Genomic DNA, 25,574 nt, shown 5'->3' with positions numbered 1-25,574 from the left:
TTAGGGCCTCATCAAACCTAAATCTGGCCCTGGGCACCATCCAAAATTTCCACCCATGGATCCGAGCAGAAGCGACTCACTGGGTGGAAGGGAGTCTCTCCGCAAGCTTCCCAGCAAGATGAGTCATTGTCACTTATTGGGAGGGGCACATTAGCAGCAAGGGCGGTGTGGTGCAAGTGTGGTGGCAGAACCCGCCCAATGTTCCTCCTGGTGCATTTGCCTCTCTGTCACCTTCCCTTCCTTCCTGGGAAGTATCAGCGACCCACCAGCCAGGTAAGAGAGCAACATGGCAATCTGAATCTAAGTCATGGTGGTGGGTTGGAATGTAGGGGGATCCTGGCTGTTATAAGGAGAGCCCTCTGCTTGATGAGGTCAATGGCCCATTTACCCTAGCATTCTGTTCTCACAGTGGCAAACCAGAGGTCTGTGGGAAACCGACAAGCAGGGCCCGAATGCAAGAGCTGTAGTTTCTAGAAACTGGCATTCAGGAGCATCACTGCCTCTGATTGTGGAGTCAGAGCCCGGCCGTCATGTCTAACAGCCGTTGGCAGCCCTCTCCTTGAATTTGTCCAATCCTCTTTTAAAGGCATCTAAGTTGGTGGCCAGGCGCGCGGGTGGCGCTGTGGTCTAAACCACAGAGCCTTGGGCTTGCCAATCAGAAGGTTGGTGGTTTGAATCCCCGCAATGAGGTGAGCTCCTGTTGTTCGGTCCCAGCCCCTGCCCACCTAGCAGTTCGAAAGCACGTCAAAGTGCAAGTAGATAAATAGGTACTGCTCCAGCGGGAAGGTAAACGGCGTTTCCATGCGCTGCTCTGGTTCTCCAGAAGCGGCTTAGTCATGCTGGCCACATGACCCGGAAGCTGTCTGTGGACAAACGCCGGCTCCCTCGGCCAGTAAAGCGAGATGAGCTCCGCAACCCCAGAGTCATCCGCGACTGGACCTAATGGTCAGGGGTACCTTTACCTTTAAGTTGGTGGCCATCACTGCTTCCTGTAGGAGCAAGTTTCATAGTTTAACTACGTCTATTATTTTGAAACTTCCTTCTGAAACTTCCAATATTCAGCTTCCTTGGATGCCCACAAATTCTAGTGTTATGGGTGAGGGAGAAAAACCTTTCTCTAGCCACACTCTCCCTGTGTAGCATAATTTTATAAGCTTCTCTCATGTCACCTCTTACCTGTCATTTCCCTAAGCTGAAAAGCCCAGAACGCTCATAGGAGAACCATAGCGCTATGGGGCTGGCAATCTGGAAAAGACAATATATCTGCCAGAGAAGCGGATACTGTGCCCGCCCTGATCTACCTGTTAGACCCACTTCCTGGACTTGAAGCCTCTGGTGCTGTGTGCAGATTCATATGAACTGACAGTCGTCTTTCTTGCAAAGTTAGCAGCTTGTCGGAGAGCATCAAAAATGCCCTTTGAGCTTCCGCAATATCAGTCCTTCCAGCAGTTTCCTCTTTAGCTGGCATCCTATGGACAAATGAATGTCACGGTTTACATTTAAGAAAAGCACTTCTGATAGGAATTGGCTTCACGAGGGCTAGGACCAGGGGCTCTGGAGCTTTGTTGAAGAAGACAGGCCAAGGCTGCAGAAATAAGGTTGAAGCAGGTCTATTATTATCCCGGGTTCCAGCAAATAGCTCCTGCCCCCACCAGGCAGGCTCACATTCTTCTGCTTCTGGCCTAGCTAGGACTTACATATTTTCAAGACAGCTGGCATCTTTATTTCTGCATTGCAGGAGGTTAGACTAGATGATCCATTTTGTCCCTTCCAACCCTAAAATCCTATGATTCAATGGTTCACTTGGTGAACAGCTGGGGTTTTATCCCATGCCAGTCCTATTTGCAGTAGATCCATTGATGTTAACGGGCCTAACTAACTTAGGTCCCTTAATTTAAATGGGTCTACTTTGAGTAGGTCTAAGTCGGCTACAATTTCTAGATTCTAGTTATGTTAATGCACTCTTCACCTTTATTGCATGTTCTGGCTGATTCCCTTCCAAGCCGTATGCAGAATCCCTACTAATGTGCCCAGCATATCCCCCAGCCAAGCTCTGGTCACTCCTGGACCTTGCATTCCAGGATTTCCATGTTCCTGAATTCAAGATGGCATTCCTGAGATGATTTGACCTTCTCTTTCCATCAGGGGCCTTAAAAACCCCTCCTAGGGGCTGCATGTGGACACCTTTGATTTATATATGGTTGTGTCACATGCTAGTCCTACTCAGAATACAGTGGTGCCTCGCAAGACGAAATTAATCCATTCCGTGAGGCTCTTCGTATAGCGGTTTTTTCGTCTTGCGAAGCAAGCCCATTGACAGCTTAGCGGATTAGCGCTATTAGCGGTTTAGTGGCTTTTAGCGGATCCGCTGATAAGCGGCTTATCAGCGGATCAGCTGATAAGCTGCTTAGGGCTTAGGAAAAGGGGGGGGGAAGGGAAAAACCCCCGCAGGAACTCGCAATACATTTTTGTCTTGCGAAGCAAGCCCATAGGGAAATTCGTTTTGCGAAGCACCTCCAAAATGGAAAACCCTTTCGTCTAGCGGGTTTTCCGTCTTGCGAGGCATTCGTCTTGCGGGGCACCACTGTAGACTCATTGAATGTGCTTAACATAGGTCCATTAAATTCAGTGGGTCTACTCTGAGTTGGACTTAGTTGGCTACAAGCCTAAGAAGGTAAGGTGAGCCTGCTGGATCAGGCCAAAAGCCCATCAGGTCCACAATCCTGTTCTCACTGTGGCTAACCAGATGCCTCTAGTAAGCCAACAAGTTGGACTGAATCACAACAGCACATTGCCCATCTTCAGTTTCCAGCAACTGGTATTCAGAGGCATAATGACTCTGGCAGTGGAGATAGAACAAAGCTGCAGTGTCTAGTAGCTGTTGATAGCCTGGCGCTCTGTGAATCTTCCTATGCCTTCATTTGACTGGCCACTGTGAAAACAGGATGCTGGACCAGATGGGCCTTCGGCAAGGCTGGCCCATCCATGAAGCAAGGTGAGGTGACTGCCTCAGCTGGCAAGTTCCACGGGGCCAAGAGATCCGCCTTGCTCCTTGTCTTATTTCCCCCTTGCTCCTGATATAGATCTTCACTCACACCTTCTTTCCTGGTGGGGAGAAAGAGACACCATTTTATGGTTTGCCTCAGGTGACAAAATGTATTGGGCTGGCCCTGGCCTTTGGCTCTTCTTATGTTGTTAGGACTGCATGCTCTCAAAGCAAAAACATGCTACTCGTTTCTGACGTGGCTAACATAACATGAATTTTTTAAAGTTATATGGGAGTGGAGGTGGTGGGGGTGAGAGAATCCAGAATATTACAGGCCAGTGAGCTTCACATCCACTCTGGGTAATTGGTGGAAAGCTTCATTAAAGATAATCAAGCATATAGAATAAGTCTTGCCATCCATTAACAAGGAATCCTGAAGGAGAGCCGAGAGAACTTGTAAATTCAAGTGTCTGTTCGTCTCCTTCCTGTTAAAACTAAAACCCGGTGCACTAAGTTATTGACATCTGGGGAGCTTGAATTGTCCAGATACCATTCTTTAAAATGTGAGGTTTGAAAGTGAGCTTTGGTACCCAGCAGCTTCCTTTGAGCACAGTGGGATCCTTTTATATACTCTACCTTTTCTTCCTCCTGACCTTGATTCTCAAACTAACAGGACCTCAAGTGAAGTGTGCAGCAGAATATCAAAAAACCAAACTAGTTCAGTTCTCCACATTTCCACAACACTTTGCCTTAAAAAAAAAAAAAAGTCCTCACGAATATTTGCCATCATTTTATGGCCCATTTCCTGCAATGTGCACATTTTTGCAAGAAACTTCCCCAATAAAATATATATATATTTGTACATCATGTTCATTAGTTTGTGTATTTCTATGCACGTTTACCCCGATATACATTATTTCTTTACACTTTTCTGGACTGGAGAGTTGAGAATTTCAAAGGATAGCTATGTTTCTGTTGGTACATCATTTCAGGAAGTTGTGAAATATGTAAGTTTGCACCGAAATGTGACCCAAATCAAAGTTCTCCCCCATCTTTACATTCAGAGTGGCGGGTGAGAAAAATAAGGATGACTGCTGCCCTGAATCTTAGCATTCAAAAAATGTGTGAGTAAAATGCATCTTTCAAGGAATCTGTTCTCATGAACAGTTGTCCACATTTTGAAGTTCATCTCAGCTGTTTTTCAGAACCAAGGCAAGTGTAGACCTCAAAAGCATACTGGAAGCAATTTATTAATGGCCAGAACATTTTGAGTCTGAAACTCAACGACAATTGAAATAATGGACCAAAGGAATATTGCAGACTACCTGAAAAAAGGTAATTGCTCTGGAGGGAAACGGCACTCTGAAACGATTATTTCTGAAAGAGTAGCTGGAACTACAGGTGGAGTAGTCAGTCAATTCATTGTCACATTTGTAATTCTTCACTAGGGGGGAGGCAAAATTGATTATGCCTGCTTTTTACAGCAGGCCGTCTTAATTTGCTGGTCTAGGACTTGAATCTCAGTGCTAACTTAGTGGCAGAGCATCTGTAAAGGTGAAATTTACATTCAGTCCTTGCTCCACCCATCTTTCCCTCTGGTCTCGCTCACCAGTGGCACATGGTCCCTAGAAAATTGCTCAGGAGGGAATGGTGAAGTGCTACCTACTGTCCTGGCAAAAGTATTGCAGTCAGTGGATCCTGGGTTTTACTTTTCCGTGGAGTAACCAGGCTGCACCCCCTCCATGACTATCCATTACCTTAATTCCCTTTGAAACTTTAGCTCTGCACTTAGCCAGCATCTGAAGTTACCTGCTACCATATGTCAACAGCCAACAGGAAACTAATTACATCTCATCTTTTTGTATCCAACACCTTTGCGAGGTGGGAAAGTAGAATGGGCACCTTTGGTGCACGTACGACGGAAAACAAGCTTCCTTTTATCTTTTACACTCTGCAAGGTTGTTGCAGTGGATTTGTAACTGGCTGACTGACCGAACCCAAAGGGTGCTCATCAATGGTTCCTCTTCATCCTGGAGAAGAGTGACTAGTGGGGTGCCACAGGGTTCTGTCTTGGGCCCGGTCTTATTCAACATCTTTATCAACGACTTGGATGATGGACTCAAGAGCATCCTGATCAAATTTGCAGATGACACCAAACTGGGAGGGGTGGCTAACACCCCAGAGGACAGGATCACACTTCAAAACGACCTTGACAGATTAGAGAACTGGGCCAAAACAAACAAGATGAATTTTAACAGGGAGAAATGTAAAGTATTGCACTTGGGCAAAAAAAAATGAGAGGCACAAATACAAGATGGGTGACACCTGGCTTGAGAGCAGTACATGTGAAAAGGATCTAGGAGTCTTGGTTGACCACAAACTTGACATGAGCCAACAGTGTGACGTGGCAGCTAAAAAAGCCAATGCAATTCTGGGCTGCATCAATAGGAGTATTGCATCTAGATCACGGGAAGTAATAGTGCCACTGTATTCTGCTCTGGTCAGACCTCACCTGGAGTACTGTGTCCAGTTCTGGGCACCACAGTTCAAGAAAGACACTGACAAACTGGAACGTGTCCAGAGGAGGGCAACCAAAATGGTCAAAGGCCTGGAAATGATGCCTTATGAGGAACGGCTAAGGGAGCTGGGCATGTTTAGCCTGGAGAAGAGGAGGTTAAGGGGTGATATGATAGCCATGTTCAAATATATAAAAGGATGTCACATAGAGGAGGGAGAAAGGTTGTTTTCTGCTGCTCCAGAGAAGCGGACACGGAGCAATGGATCCAAACTACAAGAAAGAAGATTCCACCTAAACATTAGGAAGAACTTCCTGACAGTAAGAGCTGTTCGACAGTGGAATTTGCTGCGAAGGAGTGTGGTGGAGTCTCCTTCTTTGGAGGTCTTTAAGCAGAGGCTTGACAACCATATGTCAGGAGTGCTCTGATGGTGTTTCCTGCTTGGCAGAGGGTTGCACTCGATGGCCCTTGTGGTCTCTTCCAACTCTATGATTCTATGATTCTATGATTCTATGCATCAGGAATGGGGAACCTGGAGTGTTCGTCTATTTGCTTTCAAGCCATCTCCAAGCTTCTTTCATCACCCTTAGCTCTGGTGCACACCAAGGAGCCAGCCAGTCCCTATCAATTGGGAGAGGGTGCTCAGAGGCCATTGTATCAACAGCCGAGTCTATCCAAGTATTCTACTATTAGAACAGAGCTTCAACAGGAGCATGAGTCATATAAGTTGGAAAATCCCAGCAAACCACCTGGACCCATTAGCCACCATAGGTGGACCATCCTAATAGGTTTCCCAAACTCTGCAGAAGGGAAAAGCCACTGGAAGTCTAAATCTCATCAAGAGGTGATCTGACCATGAAAAAAAGCAGCTGATGTTAATATCCCCCCACTCTCAGATCACCCTCTTCTGGCCTGGTTGAGATAACCAGACCCAGAGAATGGCATGATGATATGTTGTGGGAGCTCCATGGTCATCAACAGGGCAGCCATGAAGTCCTGAGCTGGCCCAGAGTGAGTGACCTTTGTCTCCCATGGGGAACAGTGGGAGAGCAACTGTTAACACAGAAATGTAGGAAGCTGTCTTATGCTGAGTTAGGCCATGGATCCATCCAGTTCAGCACTGTCCACACTTCTATTCAGTGGCTTGCCAGGGTTCCAGGTGGGGTTCTCTCCCAACCCTACCTGGGGATGCCAGGGATTGAAACTGGGAACCTTTTGCATGCAAAGCAGATTTTCTAACACTGGCCTATGACCCTTCCTCAGGTGATTCAGAACTCCAAAATCCACTGCAAAATTCAGATGAGGAGCAATTTGGAAACGCAGATAACAATACTGTATGTAAATAGCGAGAGAGGAGTTGAGAGTCAACTCATGCCATGCAAATGTCCTCTGGGTTTGTCTGCAGTATTTATATCCTGCCCTTCACCCAAAGTTTGCAGGGTGAGTTTCAGCACAATATACTCTACAACAGAGAATACCAAGTACACAACCTAGTGGATAAAAAACCCAGTACAAAATGACTTCTCGAACCTGAGAATAAAATAGGAAGGATATTCTCCCATCACCCACGTAGGCCTAGTGAAACATGCATGTTTCAATATGCCGCTGAAACTGAATGGGTCTTCAAGGTAAGAGAAGAGAACCTCAGACCCAGGGCTAAATGTGGCCTTCTAGGCCTCTCTATCTGGCCAAGGGCCGGCTCACCCATGAGGCAGGGTGAAGCAGTTTCCTCAAACAGCAAAAGGTCCTGAGGCCATGCCCCTATGGGCACCCCACCCAGCCCACTGGCTCCGCCACTGGCATCGGCACTGATTTCTGGCAAGATCTTGCAAGATGAGGCATGGAGGTGGCGTGGTGGCAGGAGGCATGGTGGCAGGGAGGTTTGTGGGGCAGAGCGAGGCAGCACTTCCCGCTTTGCTTTGAGCAGTGAAACAGGACACACCACTCCCCCGATCAGGCCCCTGGGACTCACCCCAGGCAATGCCCCTCACTAGTCTTCCTTCATACGCTCCTTGGGTATTTTAGCCTGGGTGGAATGTGTCCTTGAACTCTGATAATGCCTCTTTCTTCACAAGATGGCAGGCGAAGAGGGGTGTGTCAGTGTGGGTAGAAACCAGCTGACGGCACATTATTTTATCAACTGCTCCATTCACTTTGATAGCCTTCCACCTCCCCTGGGGCCAGTAAAACAAACACCCCCCCCCCATCTGCTGCCGAAACTGAATGGAAGTGGGAGCTTGGATGACCTCAAGAGGGAAAGAATGAATGAGCACAGGAAGAGTGTTGAGGCTGGATCAGGCCAAAGTGGGCCCATCTGGTCCAGCACCCTCTTCCTCCATTAGGTCAGTTGGATGTCTCAAGTCAGAGCTTGCAAACAGGACCTGGGAGTGATAGCAGCTCTCCTCATCTGTGATTGCCAGCAACTCATAGGCAGACACTGTGGTTCCCAGTGAACTTCTCTCACTGGGTGCATCGACACAACTTCCCGCCCTGGTTTCTGAAGGGTCTCCAAGGACAGCCCCATAAAAGCGGCTTTGCTGTGAACTAGTATGGCATTTACGGAGGCACAAGTTAAGCCCTACATCATGTCCTTCTTGATGGGGGGGGGCAGATCAGCTTTTGTGGGGAGAGGCAGCTTTCCCTTTCCAAAGGTGAGCTCTAAACAAAACTCCTCTGCAAGAGCCCACATTCAATGTGGAACACACAGAGATGGAGAAAGAGGCACTGAGGAGCAATAACGCCACGTCTGGCCCTGCCCTCTGCCTCCTTCTGCCTTTGCAGCATCAGCCAATGTGTTCAAAAATGCATTCAATGACAGACACAGCCAGCCTCGTTTTTATTATCCGCTCCCTTATTGGAAACCCTGTTGCTGCTGACAAGGCCTTTTTTTGGCAGCAAAACCCTCATTTCCTTTAGCGCTGAACCCTTAAGAGGCTCATCCGTTTGCTTGGCCACCTTTCATTCCCCCCTCCGTTCGATGGTACTCTCATTCCTCTGCCTGCACAAATCCTCTCATTCATCTCCTCCCCCCTCTCCACTAGTCTCCCTCTCTCTCTCTCTTTCTCTCTCTTCCCCGCCTCCTCTTTAGCCTGCTGCTATCTGATCTACGATATGTGATCTCTCGGATAAAACAACACACTTCCAAGCCACGCACGCACGCTCCATCTCTTCAACACACGGGTACTGCTACTGAACAGCGGCGGCGACGAAAAATGCCGTTCTCCTAGCAGCAGGAGCTTACCCCCACTTGGCTTGTGCCTGACGATGTGGCCATGTTCTTCGCTCTGCTGCCTACCTCCTTTGCTCTTTCTCTGCCTGCTCTTCTTACCCTCGGGGCACCTCTGCCCCTCCGTCTGTAGCTGCATGGACTACCACACCATTGACTGCCGGGACCAAGGGCTTCCCCGAGTCCCCAGCCCGTTCCCGCTGGACGTGCGGAAACTTCTCATCGCCGACAACAACATCCAGGAGATCCCGGGAGACTTCTTCATCTTCTACAGTGACCTGGTCTACCTGGACTTCAGGAACAACTCCATCGCCACCCTGCAGGACGGCACCTTCAGCAGCTCCAGCAAGCTGGTCTACTTGGATCTGAGCTACAACAACTTGACGCAGCTGGATGCTGGCATCTTCAAGTCGGCGGAGAAGTTGATCAAGCTGAGCCTGGGGAACAATAACCTGGCTGAGGTGGACGAGGCCGCTTTTGAGAGCCTGAAGCAGCTGCAGGTCCTGGAGCTGAATGACAACAACTTGCAGACGTTGAATGTGGCCACCTTTGATGCGTTGCCCAACCTCCGGACCATCCGCTTGGAGGGCAACCCTTGGCTTTGCGATTGTGACTTTGCCAGCCTCTTCAGCTGGCTGGAGGCTAATGCGCCCAAGCTCCAGAAAGGTAAATCTTTTCCAAAGCTTCCCAGGGCATGCTGCCTGCCACCCAGCTTTGTCTTGTTTTGTCTGTCTTCCTGTCTGTGTACAGGCTGTTCTTCGCGGACAGATGGTCTCTTTCTTGGGTCTGTTGATTCCGTGAGAGCAAAATCTATGCCGTCTAAGGCAGGTTGATGGTGAGTTTCTTCACTGGCAGGAGGGAGGGGGGACTCCTCCTGCATGCAATTAAGAACTCCTAATAATGAGAGCTTCTTACGCTCTTTAACTACATAGGGAGACAGGGGGCCTTGTGAAATAGGATAGCGCAGAATAAAGACTCTTGGAGGTTGTATACATAAATAAGGAGCGCTGCCGCCGCCACATGCAATAAGCCCTCTGAATACTGAATGGTTTGTGACATTGTGCTGGGAATATCTACTTTATTTGTGCTACTTCAGTTCACACATGGAACAGCAGGGGAGATTCTTTTAGGTTATTTATTTAAAAAGCGACTCCAGCTTTTGTAGATAACATGGATTTTGCAAATCGTGTGAAGTTGTGTAGAGGCACTTCAATAGTTGCTGTGTATTTATCCATTTTGAATAATAATAATAATAATAATAATAATAATAATAATAATAATATGAAATTGTGCATCCCGTTTGTCAGGGAAGGGCACATTAATTCTCCAAGTCAAGTGGAAGTGGAGGGATGGGTTCCATGAGTTGATAGAAACAGGGGGTGCACCACTGAATTGCTAGGCTGGGTCAAGTACTGTACCACAATTTCCTGACAACTAGAAGTTCCAAGTGGATTGGAGTGGTGTGGATAGTTTGAAAAAAAAAAATAACTTGATTTGTCACTGCATTTTTGCCTGAAGTGATATCAGAGGCTGCTGCTCCAGTGAAAGAACTGTAAGAATTGGTGTGCGTGTGTGTGTGTAGTTCAGCAGTTTCCACATCTCTAGAACTACACCAGATCTTTCTGCCACTTTGGATCAGCTGATGGAGGACAAAGCCTTATGACACAGCAAGCCGGCCTCTCCCCGAGGCCATCAGAGAGCTTTTAACAAAGCACTGCCAGAGCATCAAGCATTGCATCTCTCCCCCCCCTTTCTGAAGCACCTGCTCCTATATAGACACTCGCCTTGCTTCAGTATGTTAAGAGCTGCAATTAGGCCATGGACTCCAGTCCCCCCTGTAATGTTCCATGGGTGCTGGGTTCCCTTAGAGATGTAAGGAGGCAACATTTTCCATTCTTCCCTGCATTCATCCATGCAGCACTGTTTCCATTCTGCTGCAGTTCGTTTACCGCAAAAAGCACCGTTCATTTCAACATCGGCTGTGATGTAATTTACATAATTACTTATGTAAATTATACCATCATGTTATTCCATCCCATACATTTCAGTGCAAAGGAAATGCAATGCAAATACAATGGTATTGGGGGAACATAATAGTATATGACCTGCACACTTGAAGCAACAAAAGTGACTAGGTGTTGGGTTCATTATTGGTTTCCAAGGGACAATTAAATGAAAACTGGCAATTTCTGCTTCTGTTTCCATTTTAGGTAGAATTGCCCAAAGTGATAAGCTCCAATTGTTTCTATAGTATACTATAGTATTTCTATAGTATTCTGCGGGATATTCTTTTTTCTAGCAGGGATAGTTTCTGATTCCTGCTACTTCTCCCTAGGAGAATCCCATGTCCCCATTTTTCCTTATGGGAAGATTTAATGGATGTCTTGAAAAAAGACATCCCTGAAAAAACAATGACCCTCTTTGCATATATTTTTGCACACATTGAAAATGTTAAGTCTGTCATCACAGCCCCATTGGAGGATTTGTAGTGCCTTGTCACAATGCTGGATTTATAAACTCAAGAGGCCAAGGAAAGCTTAGTAATTGCAGGGGGTGTGGAGGGGAAGCTCCTGAGAGTAAAGGGTGGGGGATGGCAAGGGGTTGGTGAGTGGAACAAGCAGGGGTGCAGCCCCTATTGTACACACACACACACACACACACACACACACACACACACACAGTCTCTCTCACACAATGGCTAATTGTAGACCAGCCTTCCTGAACCTTGTGCCTTCCAGACATGTTGGGGTATGACTCCAATCAACGTAATTCAGAAGAGTTATCTGGAGGGCACCAGGTTGGGGAAGATGATGCAGGTTGTGACTTCCATGTTCATTTTCTTCTTCTATTATTATTATTATTATTATTATTATTATTATTATTATTATTATTATTCCGCCCTATTTTACCCCGAAGGTCTCAGGGTAAAATAGTAAAATATAAAATATAAAATGCATAAAATCAAAACAAAACCAGCAACCCAGTTAAAAAAAAAACCAACCCCAAAGAGCCAGCATTTTTAAACAGGGTATAGGACATGGATCAAGTCAGGCAAAGGCCTGGTTGAAAAGGAACATTTTTGCCTGGTGCCTAAAGGTGTATAGTGAAGGCGCCAGGTGAACTTCCCTGGGGAGAGCATTCCACAGATTTTCTAACAGTATAATAATCACTCAGGGACCTGTCTCCTGTTAAATTCCTGCTAATCACCAAAGCTTGCAGATCACACTTCTCCTGTTTAGCAGTACAATCCTATGCTGGTCTACTGAGAAGTAAATCCTAATAATAATAATAATAATAATAATAATAATAATAATAATAATAATTATTTATTATTTCTACCCTGGCTATCTGGCTGGGTTTCCCCAGCCACTCTGGGCAGCTCCCAACAGAAGTTTAAAAATACATTAAAGCACCAGTCATTAAAAACTTCCCTAAACAGGGCACATTAATTATGTGAATGCAAGAAATGGGCTTCATTTTTAAAATTTAAATTGCATCCATTGTTGGGTGATCATCAGGATCAGGACCACAAGGCACAAGGAAGGGGTTCACTTCCAAGTCAGTGAGTATAAGATTGCAGCCTAAATGTCACCAGATCGGGGTCACCGACATGGTGCCCACTGTGGCCATCTGCACCTCCTATGGTGCCTGCAAAAGGTCTCCTCAAAAGTTCTCAAAAATCTACAACGCACAAGTGATTGTTTGCTCTTCTTGCCCCGTTCCTGTTCCGATTGACTTGGCCTCTCCTACATTGGACATGCATGGGTTCCATGTCCACTTTTTGTTGGATACCAGGATATGACACCAACCCTATGAAAGCTCCAAAGAGCTTCTCTCTAGGAGTGTGCCTGGGTGCAGCTGATGTAGATGCCTTTTCCTCACTGACTGATGGCCATGCCCACACTATTTTGTGTCTCTGCCTCCTTTTCTGCCTGTTTAGAAGTGGCAATCAATTTGTTCTATGTCACATACCACCCCCAAATGGTAGCGATTTTGGGTAATGTTACCACTACTGCCACCTGCAACACTTTCTCAAAAATCTAATTTTGCCCACTGGTCCAAAATGTTTGGTACTCCCTGCAGTAGATCCACCCAGGCTGATGTGACAGAAGGCACACTGTCACCTGCCTGCCCCAGATGTTGAATGACAGTGGCTTATGAGAGGGTTCTGGTTAGGGATCAAGGAAAAATTCAATTCAGTTCACATTTAAAGGTGAACTTACCACACTTTCTAAAGCAAGATTCAAGCCACAACACAGTTGCCTTTTGGAATTTGCACTTCTCCGAATTTTGAAATGCAGTTCTCCTCTCCAAGATAAACACATTAAAAAGTGTCTATGTATAAAATGCATATATTAGTGGAAATAGCATACAAAAATGAATTATACGGAGGAAAATTGTTTTGCAAAAATGTGTACAAAATGGCATACAAAAAAGATTTATATTGGGAGAAATCTGCGCAGAAATGCTGGTGAATTTTCATGAGAACTTCTTTTTTTAAAATAATAATAATTACAAACCGATGTGGAAATGTGGAGAAATGAACTTGAAATTGGAAAAGTGAGAAACTGATGCAGCCACTGATCCAGCAGATGCAATCTCTCATCATTATATTTTTGGTGACACCCTTCCTCCTCCTCATCTCCAGACTTCAGTGAAACTGGGAGAGTGATGGAAATGCCTTTCCACATTCACTAGTGTCTCATTGCTTCTTGCAAATTAGAAAATTACTGGATCTCCTGGGACTGACATCTGTATGGGGCCTTCTAAAGGAAGGAAAATATGCTGGTGAAATTTATATTCCAGGTCACTTCTCTCATCCACACCCTTCCCAAGTGCTTCTGCCTGCCTGAATTCTCTCCCAGAACTGGAATAATGTCTCTTTATCAATGGAGGATAAAGAGAGGTATATGAGTGTGGAATCCCCCAACTTTCATATGGTTGAAATGTATAGCCTACCCTAAAAAATCTAAGTTAGGGCCACTGCTCTGTCCACTTTCCCCCTCTGATCACACCCACCAGTTTGGCTACATAAGCACCATCACTCATGTCTACATTTCAAAAATGATTTTTAGAAAGACACATGGACACTTCTGAATGCAGCAGTTCAACTTTCTAAGTTTGGAAGGCTCAGGGCAGATAAAATCGTAGATCACAGGGCTATCAATGGCTACTAGCCAGGATGGCTATGCTCTGCCTTCCATTGTCAAGAGGCATTATGCACCTAAAAACCAGCCACTGAGAATCTGCATGTTTGGTCCACAGAACAAACCAGATGGGTTCTGGTGCTGTTGGACTCCGTCTCTTTCCCCTTTATCCAGGCCTGCGACACCTAAACCATCTATCTAACCTTACGATGTTTATCTGACCAAGCTTAAATGATTCCAGCAACACTGTCTCAACTGGTAATGACGCAGTCTCAATTGGTAATGAGCCCTGCTGCCCAACGAATATTATATTTTGGAGCACGGTATTTGATCCCTGAGTTCTAGATTTTTCCTCCTTAGATATCAGTCTGTCTCCTCTCATTCTTACCCTTGACAGACAGAACAACCACCACCATAACAACAACTCCCAGAACCATTCACATCCTGGTTACGTTTTGTTCCTTCTCGTATTTGAAAACGGCAGACACACACCAACACACAAAGGTGTTGTTCCATTTTCAAAATGTCCACAGCTCCTCTTTATCAAGGAAATAGCTCTTAGGAAGTTTGTGTGGTGACCTGCGGGCTTCCCATTGGGGCATCTAGTTTGGCCACTGAGAGAACAGGATGTTGGACTAGATAGGCCTCTGGCCTGATCCTGCAGCAGGTCTTTTCTTATGCCACCAGAAACAGGAACCCCAATGCCTTTTCTCCTCTCAGAAAGGACATTAGATTCAGTAATCTCTCTGGAATTAGTATTCCCTTGATACTCCGCCGTGAGGATCTCCCAATTTGAATGTTAACAGTAGGTGAGAATATGAGTTTGAGGATATTTAAAGGACACAGCAAATGTAGTTGCATATACCTAAGCTTAATTCCCCTTGGGGATAAGATTATTATGGTTCCTTGGCTGGATGCTAACACCTTTTTATTTATTTATTTAAAAAAGGACTTCTTGGAATATGTTTTGAAGGGGGATGCAGATCCATTTCCAGTGTGAAACTATTTGCTCCTCTGTGTGCTCAGTTCCCCAAAGAAGAACAGCCGCTGAGAGCAGGATGTCTGGCAGAACAAAAAATGCCAGCAATCTGGTCTAGTTTGATTGTGTTTTAATACGGGATTTCCTGCCCCCCCAAGCCCCGGAGCTGGGGTGCCTTCCAATAGCCTTCATACGGAACCAGGGAGTTGTAACTGTGTGTTTGCTGGGAAGCAATGCTCTGTAGAGGAAAATGCTGTGATTCTTGCACAGAAGTTCACACTAGGTGGCTCCCCGCCCCCTGCAGGGATGCATTGACTCCCCAGCCCAACACAGAACCAGGGAATCATTTTTTGTCTAGTCCGAACTCCCAACTAGGATTCAGCTGTGAGTGGAATTTATCCAGCCAGATTCAGAACCATAAATATATGTTTACTGTTTCAGAGGATAATGATAATGAATAAGATTTCAACCCAAATGCTTTTCCAGACCATTGGCAGTGTTATAAAAATAATGGATCTCATACACACACACACACACACACACACACGCCCTCCCATCAGATGTCAAAGAAATAAGGAACTATTTTTTTAAAAAAAGACATCTGAAGGCAGCCCTGTTTAGGGAAGTTTTTAATATTTAATGCTGTATTGTTTTCAGTACCCAATTGGGAGTCACCCAGAGTGGCTGGGAAAACTCAGCAGATGGGCGGGGTATAAATAATAATAATAATAATAATAATAATAATAATAATAATAATAATAAAGATTAGCCCCCACTCAAAATAATCTTTGATGTTTCCTTTTGGTGATGGTGCCCTAGGCTCTTTTAAATGTAAAAAGAACATTTAAAGTTTGAATGTAGATACACCCATTATCCTCTACGAGCTGCATTTATTTACTAGGGTAAATGCACCCTCCAAAATGCAGATACAGTTGTACCTTGGAAGACTTCTAAAACATTAGGAAACCAAAGTGCAGCTTCTGATTGGCTGAAGGAAGCTCCTGCAGCCAGACGGAAGCCCTGTTGGACGTTCGGCTTCCAAAAATAGTTCACAAACCGAAACAGTCACTTCTGGGTTTGCGGTGTTCGGGAATCAGAACTTTCCAGAACTAAGCTGTTCGAAAACCAAGGTACAACTGTACTCAGGAAAACAACATACACAATTGCATTATGTTACAGGCAATTGCTTTGCACAACTGTGTATATTAGACAAATATGCACCATATACAAGAATGTATATTGGGAGAAATTCGCACCAAAATGCTGATGAATTTTCACAAGGATAATAATAATTTGCAAACTAACTGATGTGTGAACACGGGAAACTGAACAAGATTATGGGGAAAATGAGGAACTGTGTGAAATCAGACTGTACAGATTTGCCCATCCTTAGTCTCCACTGTGTGTGTTTCGTGTGTTGTGGAGCAAGGGCTTTGGCTCAGAGGAACCATTAGCATGGTATCCAAACAAGGCCTTCACTGGCGAAGTGTCTGAAGAGAGCCTTCATTTGATGGACTCAGCTGTGGTGCTACGAGAGAGGCTCTCTCTCTCTTTTTGCCTTACCTGGAAAGAAAATGTCTCCCAAGGTACTGTAAGTCAGCAGGGATGGTGTGATGGTGGTGGCGGAGGGGAGAGATAAGCGAAAGAAGGTCAAGGATGAGGGAAAGGAGACACCGCTGTCACACTTCGAGGACTACTTAAACTCTAATTAAAAGTAATGTTAAAAATGCATCAGCCATTAGTAAACAAGGTCACTCTTGCGACGACTCAAGACATTCCCATAAAAGGCTTTAAATGGTCACCTCTACAAACCACTTAAATAAATATGGCTGGGCTGAAGTGCTGGGCTTGCCCTCGGTAATTTATCTGCATCTCGCCAAAGCAATTTCTTGGGTACAAGAACAGACTTGACATGCCTGTGTGTCTGTGTCTGAAGATGGGAGGCTGGGGCACCTGTCTCGCTGAGTATCCATTTTGACTTTAATTGCAATATCGTAACTTCAAATTTCAATACAAATTGTATTAAAATTCGAATTCTGTGAAATTGCAATTGCATGTGAAGACCCCCCAAACCACCCCCAAAATGCAGTGGTACCTCAGGTTAAGAACTTAATTCGTTCTGGAGGTCTGTTCTTAACCTGAAGCTGTTCTTAACCTGAAGCACCACTTTAGCTAATGGGGCCTCCCCCCCCCCGCCGCCACACAATTTCTGTTCTCATCCTGAAGCAAAGTTCTTAACCCAAGGTTCTATTTCTGGGTTAGTGTAGTTTGTAACCTGAAGCATCTGTAACCTGAAGCGTCTGTAACCCGAGGTACCACTGTAAAGACACAATAGACACAGATTTTAGTTTAAGGTTTTTGGCATTAATTTTGGCCACAACTTTATTGATGACAGCATGTGCGTGGTTGCTTAGGCATTGGTTCCAGACTACCTGAACCTGCACAGTGGTAGGAACAGGACTGACACTGGGCACCACCATATGTCAGTAAGGGAAAGCATCTTGGGGGAGCAAGAAGCTGACTTTAATCTCACAGCTCACCCCAGATGCTCACAGGGGCTCTGGCGTGGCCCTAGCCCCTTGACAAGGTTCAGACAAAAGCAAGGCGAGCCCCTGGATTCTTTAGCAGAATTCCCTAGCAGCAGCGATGGAGGGGCAGGCACAGCCAACCACGTCCCCTCTTCAAAACATTGAACCAAATGCCTAACCACCAACCTTACAAAGTTGTGACAATTTGCTACACGGTAGGCCTGGGTTAAACCACAGAGCCTAGAACTTGCCGATCAGAAGGTCGGCGGTTCGAAACCCTGCGACGGGGTGAGCTCCCATTGCTGGGTCCCTGCTCCTGCCAACCTAGCAGTTCGAAAACACATCAAAGTGCAAGAAGATAAATAGGTACCACACCGGTGGGAAGGTAAACAGTGTTTCCGTGTGCTGCTCTGGTTCGCCAGAAGCGGCTTAGTCATGCTAGCCACATGACCTGGAAGCTGTACGCCGGCTCCCTCGGCCAATAAAGCGAGATGAGCGCCGCAACCTCAGAGTCAGCCACGACTGGACCTAATGGTCAGGGGTCCCTTTACTCTACCTTTAGGCAAAAACCAAGTGGCACCAGCCAATCAGCCAAATGGCAAAATTCCTACCGGACCCTTGTTCCAACACAGATGACCCCTAGACAGGCATAGCAAGGACAAAAGAACAAGCCTAAATAAAGATGAGGGCAGGTGATCCACTGCATGTCGCAAGAAAGAGAAACTCTCCAGAGACGTGCAGCAGCTTAAATAGCCCCTCAGCAGCCAATAGCCATCCCAACCAGCCAAATTTCTGCCCCAGCAACAGAGGGGCAACCAATGGGGACTCGTGGCCATCCAAGCAGTCCCGCCCCACAACAGGGAGGCAGTTTACGGTGATCTCACCGCAACATGATGGAGGACACGGCTTGCAGAAAACAGGCGGAAAAATGGTTAAGTGGTCTTTCAGAGTACCTCCTGTACGTAAATAAAGATCTCCACCCCACTGCGCCAGATATGGCCACTTAATCTTGCGGTGCAGCAAAGCCCTTGGTGACTTTCAGCTCATTAGTTAGCTTCTCCAAGGAAACAATATACAGAGTCTTTTTATACCACACGGTCAGTGTAAAGGTCAAGGAATCCTTCCAGTCCTCAGTTATAGCTGGATGGACTGTGAGCAGGAGGAATATGATCAAAGGTTTGAACTTTGTGGGTTTTTGAGTGGACATATATACCAAGACATATATACCAGGCGCCATAGGAAGTACTGGTGGTCACACTGGTCCCAGAAGGTGCCATCTTGGTCCCAGAAGGTGCCATCTTGACAACCCTTCAGGCATTTGGGAGCCCCCCAAATCCAGCCTTCAATAAACACACACTCTCTCAAGCTGCATTCTGAAAATGCACAAACCTCAAACACGCCCACTAAAGACGAGAAAATCACGGTCACCCCCCCCCCAGGCATTCATCTGCTCCATTTAGCTGTCAAAGCACAGGTTCCTGGGTTGTCTTCTGTTAGGCACTTAGTTTTGATGTGTGCTTTCCATGTTTCCTTGTTCAGGTCGCTGCAGGCAGGATTTGAGAGCCGCTTCATCTCCCGCTCAAGAATTGAGGTCTTTATTGCTACATAGCCAAATATATCCCAGATGGTGGGGCTGGAGGAAGGAGATAGTCACTGCAGGCAAAACTACAGCCATGAAAGCACTAAGCAGGATGCATTTCGTTTGTAAACTGCTAGCAGGGATGCCCGGGTTTGTCCAGAAATGGCTGCAGATCAAATGGATGGAGCAAGGTTGAAGAAAGAAAGGTTGAAGCATTTGGGATTTTTTAGTAAGCATGAGTAAGGGCTTGTCCACACTTCCTCATGGACTCAATCAGGACAGATGGCAATTTGGGATTTTTCCAAATAGGCATTTGCTCGATTTATCACTCAAGAGCAGGGTTTTTTTGAGAAAGGAGAGGTGCAAGGGGGAACTGGCTCAGACATGGGACATGCAATAGTGTGGACAAGCCCTTAAGAGGCAACATGATAGAAGTTTATAAAATTATGCATGCAAGGAGAGAGGGGCTAGAGAAATATTCTTCTCCCTTTCTCATAGCACTAGAGCTCATGGATATCCTAGAATAGAATCATAGTATCATAGAATTGTAGAGTTGGAAGGGACCACAAGGGTCATCCACCTCAACTCCCTGCAATGCAGGAATCTTTTGCCCAGCGTGGGGCTTGCACTCACAGCCCTGAGATGAAGAGATGCATGCAGAACCGACTGAACTATCTCTCTCTCATCCAAGGAAGCTGAATGTTGGAAGAGTCAGGATAGTGGTTAATTTGTTCTTTATTTCATAAAGAAAACACACCACTTGATTAAAAAATAAAACACCTCAAAGTGGTTTTTCAAAAAGATAAAATGAGAAAACCAAGATTATTATTTTTTACAACAGTACAGTGGTACCTCGGGTTACATACGCTTCAGGTTACATACGCTTCAGGTTACATACTCCGCTAACCCAGAAATAATACCTCGGGTTAAGAACTTTGCTTCAGGATGAGAACAGAAATTGTGCTCCGGCGGTGCAGCGGCAGCAGGAGGCCCCATTAGCTAAAGTGGTGCTTCAGGTTAAGAACAGTTTCAGGTTAAGAACGGACCTCCAGAACGAATTAAGTACTTAACCTGAGGTACCACTGTACTTTAAAACATGCAGAAGTTAAAATACTAAAACATGCAGCATATAAATCTACAGAACTCTCTTCCACAGGAGGCAGCAATGGCCGTCAACGCAGATGGCTTGAAAGAGGATTAGGCAAGTTTCATGAAGGAGAGGGTTGGCTACAAGCTAGGTAAGGGACCTTAGCCTGAAGATCCTGGAGATCTTCAGTTCATTACTGAGATGGATAGACTAGCATGGTGACTCAGTAAAAGGCGTGTTCTTCAGCTTCTTTTTAAAAAGCTCCTCAGTTAGAACAACGAAGAGTGAAACCTTGCTTTATTTTTAAGGGGAAACATCATTGCTCTGAGTAGAGCATCCGATTTGAATTCAGAAGGTCCCAGGTTCCATCCTTGACATCTCCAAGTAGGGCTGAGAGAGCCCCCTTTTTGAAACCCCAGAAAGCTGCTGCCAGCAAGATGGAGCAAAGGTCTGACTCAGTATAAGGCCGCTTCTGAAATCACCATGTTTCTCAGTTCCCTGGGCTCCAACGTCTTTAGCAGAAATGCAGGAGGCGTCAATGTGGGGTTTTCGTGGAGGCAGCAGTTTGTGGAAGGCTCAGCCAGATTCAGCGAGCAGATCACACACAATTCCTGCCCCTTACACAGAAGTAGAGATGAATGGTCTTTCCCACCACCACCAGTTCCATGCTTATCTTTCCTTTCGCTTGCTTTGTTCTGCTTTCCATTCCTCACAAATTTCAGTTTCACTAGAAAGGCAATTCAGGAATGTGAAGAAAGTGCACTTTGCCCATGCCCCTTCTCCCTTTTCCTTCTTCTAAAGAAACCCTGTTCTTTATAGGACAGGAATTTGCACTTCCAATCTTAGCTGTTGCCAATTAAAGTTCAAGCTGAGTTGGTGCCCTCCAGGTTTTCTGAGGCGCTGCCTTTTTGGTGCAGAAAACCCTCCTGTAAACGAACACACAAGTGGTGAGAGCATTACAGATAGGTCACTTCTGTTATTTTGGTCTTGGGTTGCACATTATCTAATGATTTCAGCCCAGAGGGCACAGTCACATGCTTGTGCTGTGCAAATCTCCTCCCCTCACTTTTGTTTTGTGGCCTTGTTTGAAGGACACTGAACACTGTGTTGCCCACCCAATGTTGGCAGGGCTATGTGTAGCTTCCAAAACTACCTTTTGGAAGGCTGTGGTTCTATGGCTCGCAGAGCTAGTAGAAGCTTTGGTGAGGCCCTGGGACAAGATGGCAGTCAATTGTTTCCATCTCTGTGAGGCCACACATGACCCTGCTATCACGGTCTATATAGTCAGCTGTTCCAGCCCTATTTAGAAGTGTTATTTGTGCATTCTCCTAATGTCATAGAATCATAGAACTGTAGAGTTGGATGCAGGAATCACACCTGAAGAATCCCTGACAGATGGCCATCCAACTTCAGACTCCCCCCCCCAAGTGTTCTGATTCTTAGGGACAGTCCCAGAATCACAGAAGCCATCTTGGTTTCTGATTTGATTCTGGTAGCTCCCACTTTTGGATGCCCCTATTTCTACTGAAGAAATGTTGGAGGGTATGAAATAGGGCATCCTCCTTTTCGCTGGAGAAATGTTGGAGGGGATAGAATAAGGTGTCCCTATTTTCATTGTAGGGGATTGAGGGCACAAGGAGAAGGGGACGACAGAGGACGAGATGGTTGGACACTGTTCTTGAAGCTACAAACATGAGTCTGACCAAACTGCGGGAGGCAGTGGAAGACAGGAGGGCCTGGCGTGCTCTGGTCCATGGGGTCACGAAGAGTCGGACACGACTAAACGACTAAACAACAACAACAATTTTCACCTGAGAAATGGAGGGGATGGTAATAGGACATCCCTATTTTTTACCTGAGAAATGTTGGAGGGGGTAGAGTAGGACATCCCTACTTTCATGGAAGGGGGGATAGTAATAGGATGTCCCTATTTTCATCAGTGAAATGTTGGAGGCAATGCAACTTCTGTTTAAAGACCTCCAATGAAGGAGATTCTAGTACTTTCCAGTGTCAAATGCTGTTCTCCAGGCCTCACTCTCTGGCCATTGGGACTGTCTCCAGGCACCACCCTCTCTGGAGCCCCGCCCTCTCTTCCCAGGCTCTGCCTCCTCACTGGCCCTGCTTTACGTCCTTGTTGAGTATTTCTACATAGGTGGAATGCATCCTTGAACTCTCAACAGGCCTCTTCCTTGCCTGAACAGAGGGTAGAGAAGAGGCTGCGAGTTGGCATCACTCCACGCACTTTGGCCTTTGGCCTAACCCCACCACTGGCATGTGGCTCTTGGAGGTGTTTCCAAAAAGGAATGTGGCCCTTGAGCTAAAGAAAGTTTCCCTGCTTGTAAGGCTTATTGCAGTGAAATACGATCGCTCTTGTATGCTTTGGATTTTATCATTACCGTTGGCTGCATTTCTAAGTGAGCTGGACTGGGATTTGTAACATGTGTCGCAAAGCCTCTTTGTAGAGGGCTTCCTCAAAAAGCGGATTATATATCCCTCACATTTTTTTTAAAAAAGAGAGAGAAATAAATGAAGGTTGCTTTTCCTGCGCTTTTTTTCCACCAATGTGCACAATCTGTGATGCGGAGTTTGTGGGTGCAAGCAAGCTGACAGACCTGTAAGCTGTTTATTTTTATTTGTGCACGTATTTTAAAATTAAATTTCTATACCGCTCTTCATCCAAGAACCACAGGGCCGTTCACAATACTAAAACACAAAGTTATATAACATAGCCAAAAAACAAAAATCCCCGCCCCCAGTATTTATTTTGTTTGCAAAGTGTTTAGTGGCACAGGAGACCTAATGAGATCCACTAGGCCTCGCCATTTGGCTCGTGGAGCCATTTAGGATGGGCCAGGTAAAGGTGTGCCTGAGGCAAAACAAGGGGTTGCTGAAGGGCTCAGGGGCACCAACTTGGACTCTTGACTGTGGGTGACATGATGCCAGGACATTGTGCTGCATGTGGGAGTGCAAGTGCCATTTTTTAAAAAACTGGTCTGGGCCTGCGCTTCTGGGACCTGTGCTTCCACCGGAGGGCCTCAGAGGCCCCAAGGCAGATGCTGTTTCTGTCAGCATCGCCCCTTGAGCCAGTGCACCAACTGGACTCATGCACTTCAACCCCGACTGGGCTAGGCGAGCTGGGTAGCACTGCCAGCGACCACCTTTCTCACAGGGACAGGTCACCATGCTGTGGACTCACAGCTTAGAGCTGAGAGCACCGGATTCACTGTCTCAATAATACAGTCGTTGCGCAGCAGAGTTCTGCAGAGTCTTGCAGAGTATAAACCACTCGAAGAGCAGCTCTGTAGAATATCTTCCTTTTATTCTATAGCTACAACTATGATACAAAACTCTATACAGAGCTAAAAGATCTAAGCATAAATCAATGCTACACTGAGAGTCTGCAGCTGCTCTTAGCAGCAACCTTATCTCTAGACACGATCTCTAACACTCTCTCTCTCTCCGATACACTGACTGACTCACTCGCTGACTGATTCACTCACTGAATAAGTAGAAAGCAGAACATTGCTCCTCCTCTCTGTAGAATCAGCAGGCTCCTCAGGAGATTCTTGGATATGGGAGGGGTGAAATCTCCCCAATTTCATGGTGAGGTGGAAAGCGAGGGGGGGGTATCAGTGGGATGGCATGTGGCAGGGGTGCTGGGAATACATGGCAGCAGTGGCAAATTGGAGCGACCAAAGATTGTGGGTGCCCAGGCCCCCAGGGCTCCCTGCAGTTGGGGTCATTGGTAGGACTGTTCATGGGTACCCCCAATCTAGAGTGGCCCTCAAACTCTGGGGCTGACCTAGATAAGAGCACTGAATTGATAGAATCACGGAATTGTAGAGTTGGAAGGGGCCGCCAACGGTCGTCTAGTCCAACCCAATGTAATGCAAGAATCGCAGCTAGAGAATCCCTGGCAGGTGGCAATCCATCTGTTGTTTGAAAACCATTGATAGAGAGTCCATCACCTTCTGAGGTACAGTGGTACCTTGGTTCTCAAACACCGAAAACCTGGAAGTAGGTGTTCTGGTTTTCAAACGTTTTTCGGAAGCCGGACGTCTGATGCGGCTGTCGGCTATTGTTTCCAGGGTGCCTGCACCAATCAGAAGCTGCACCTTGGTTTCCAAACATTTTGGAAGTCAAACAGACTTCTGGAACGGATTAAGTTTGAGAACCAAGGTACCACTGTATTTGACGCTTTTGTTTTTGCTATTTATTTTGCATTTTTGTTTTTGAGGCTTTTTCGGTTAATTTGTTTTTGTGTCTGTGTGGAACCCAGTTCAGTTACTGATTGATTGATTGATTGATTGATTGTGTGACTGTGGAAATGGATAAAAGCCCCCCCCCATCCAAACAATGACTATAATCAGTGCAAATAAGATTTTTTTAAAAATTTTCTTTTATCATCTACAATACTGTCTTATTTATTTTATAGTACAGTACATTGATTATTGCTTTCATTTTATGGATTAATGGTCTCATTAGAGAATAAAATTCATGTTAAATTGCTGTTTTGGTGATTGTTTTTAAAAGTCTGGAACAGATAAATCTGTTTTGCATAACTTCCTATGGGAAAGCGCACCTTGGTTTTGCTACACTTTGGTTTTGGAACAGACTTCCGGAATGGATTAAGTTTGAGAACCAAGGGTACCACTGTAGTCTGTTCCACTATCCAATAGCTCTTAACTATCAGAAAATTATTCACAATCTTCTTTCTCGTAATTTGAATCCATTTGTTCGGGTCCCCCCCCCCCCGGAGCAGCAGGAAACAGCATAACTGATGGTTCGCACGCTCATGTTGTTGGGGAAAGGGAGAAAGAGGTGAGACCTGCCCACCCCAGTACCATATGTTTAATCTGGGTTTAAGCATGGCTGAGCATGTGGTCAGGGAGTGAGGAAAGAGGGCAGCTCTGTGCCTCCTCTTTCTCCCACAAAGCACAAAGACAGAATCATAGAATTATGCAGTTCATCAAATCCCCTGCTATACAGGAACCACAGCTAAAGAAGCCCTGACATATGGTTTGTTAATTCAATGAGTTTACTTTGAGTAGGACTTAGTTGACTGCAACTTTCGCTGTACAGTACTGCTCCCTGCCCCCTTTTTAAGGTAATACAGTGGTACCTTGGGTTAAGTACTTAATTTGTTCCAGAGGTCCGTTCTTAACCTGAAACTGTTCTTAACCTGAAGCACCACTTTAGCTAATGCGGCCTCCTGCTGCTGCCACGCTGCCGGAGCACAATTTCTGTTCTTATCCTGAAGCAAAGTTCTTAACCTGAGGCACTATTTCTGGGTTAGCGGAGTCTGTAACCTGAAGCGTATGTAACCCAAGGTACCACTGTACTTTAGTAAAGGGATTGATTTGTGAATCTCTCCAGACTGGACTTTGTTTCTGCAGGCACTTTGTTTCGTTTACAAATTCTTAAGACCTGTTTCAAAGTTTTGTACTAACTTGTGTTGCATCTATGGGGAATACAGGTTTTCATAATGTATTTTGGGGGTCTCTGGAGAAATAAATAAAAAGAAAA

The 25,574-nt window shown here is 45.8% G+C and overlaps 1 protein-coding gene across 1 annotated transcript in view; it reads left to right on the top strand.

Moving 5' to 3' along the window:
* The first annotated feature begins 7,617 nt into the window (after positions 1 to 7,617).
* The window catches only part of LRRC38 (leucine rich repeat containing 38), a 31,156-nt gene continuing 13,199 nt past the window's right edge, over positions 7,618 to 25,574 (top strand). The window contains exon 1 of the mRNA XM_081871321.1: positions 7,618 to 9,394. Coding sequence (XP_081727447.1) covers positions 8,767 to 9,394 — 628 coding nt within the window. The 5' untranslated portion in view covers positions 7,618 to 8,766. The remainder of the gene's footprint in view (positions 9,395 to 25,574) is intronic.

This window comes from Podarcis erhardii (assembly GCF_964252035.2).
Source record: "Podarcis erhardii genome assembly, chromosome: 7".
Taxonomy (NCBI): domain Eukaryota; kingdom Metazoa; phylum Chordata; class Lepidosauria; order Squamata; family Lacertidae; genus Podarcis; species Podarcis erhardii.
This window is presented reverse-complemented; position numbering and strand designations above follow the sequence as displayed.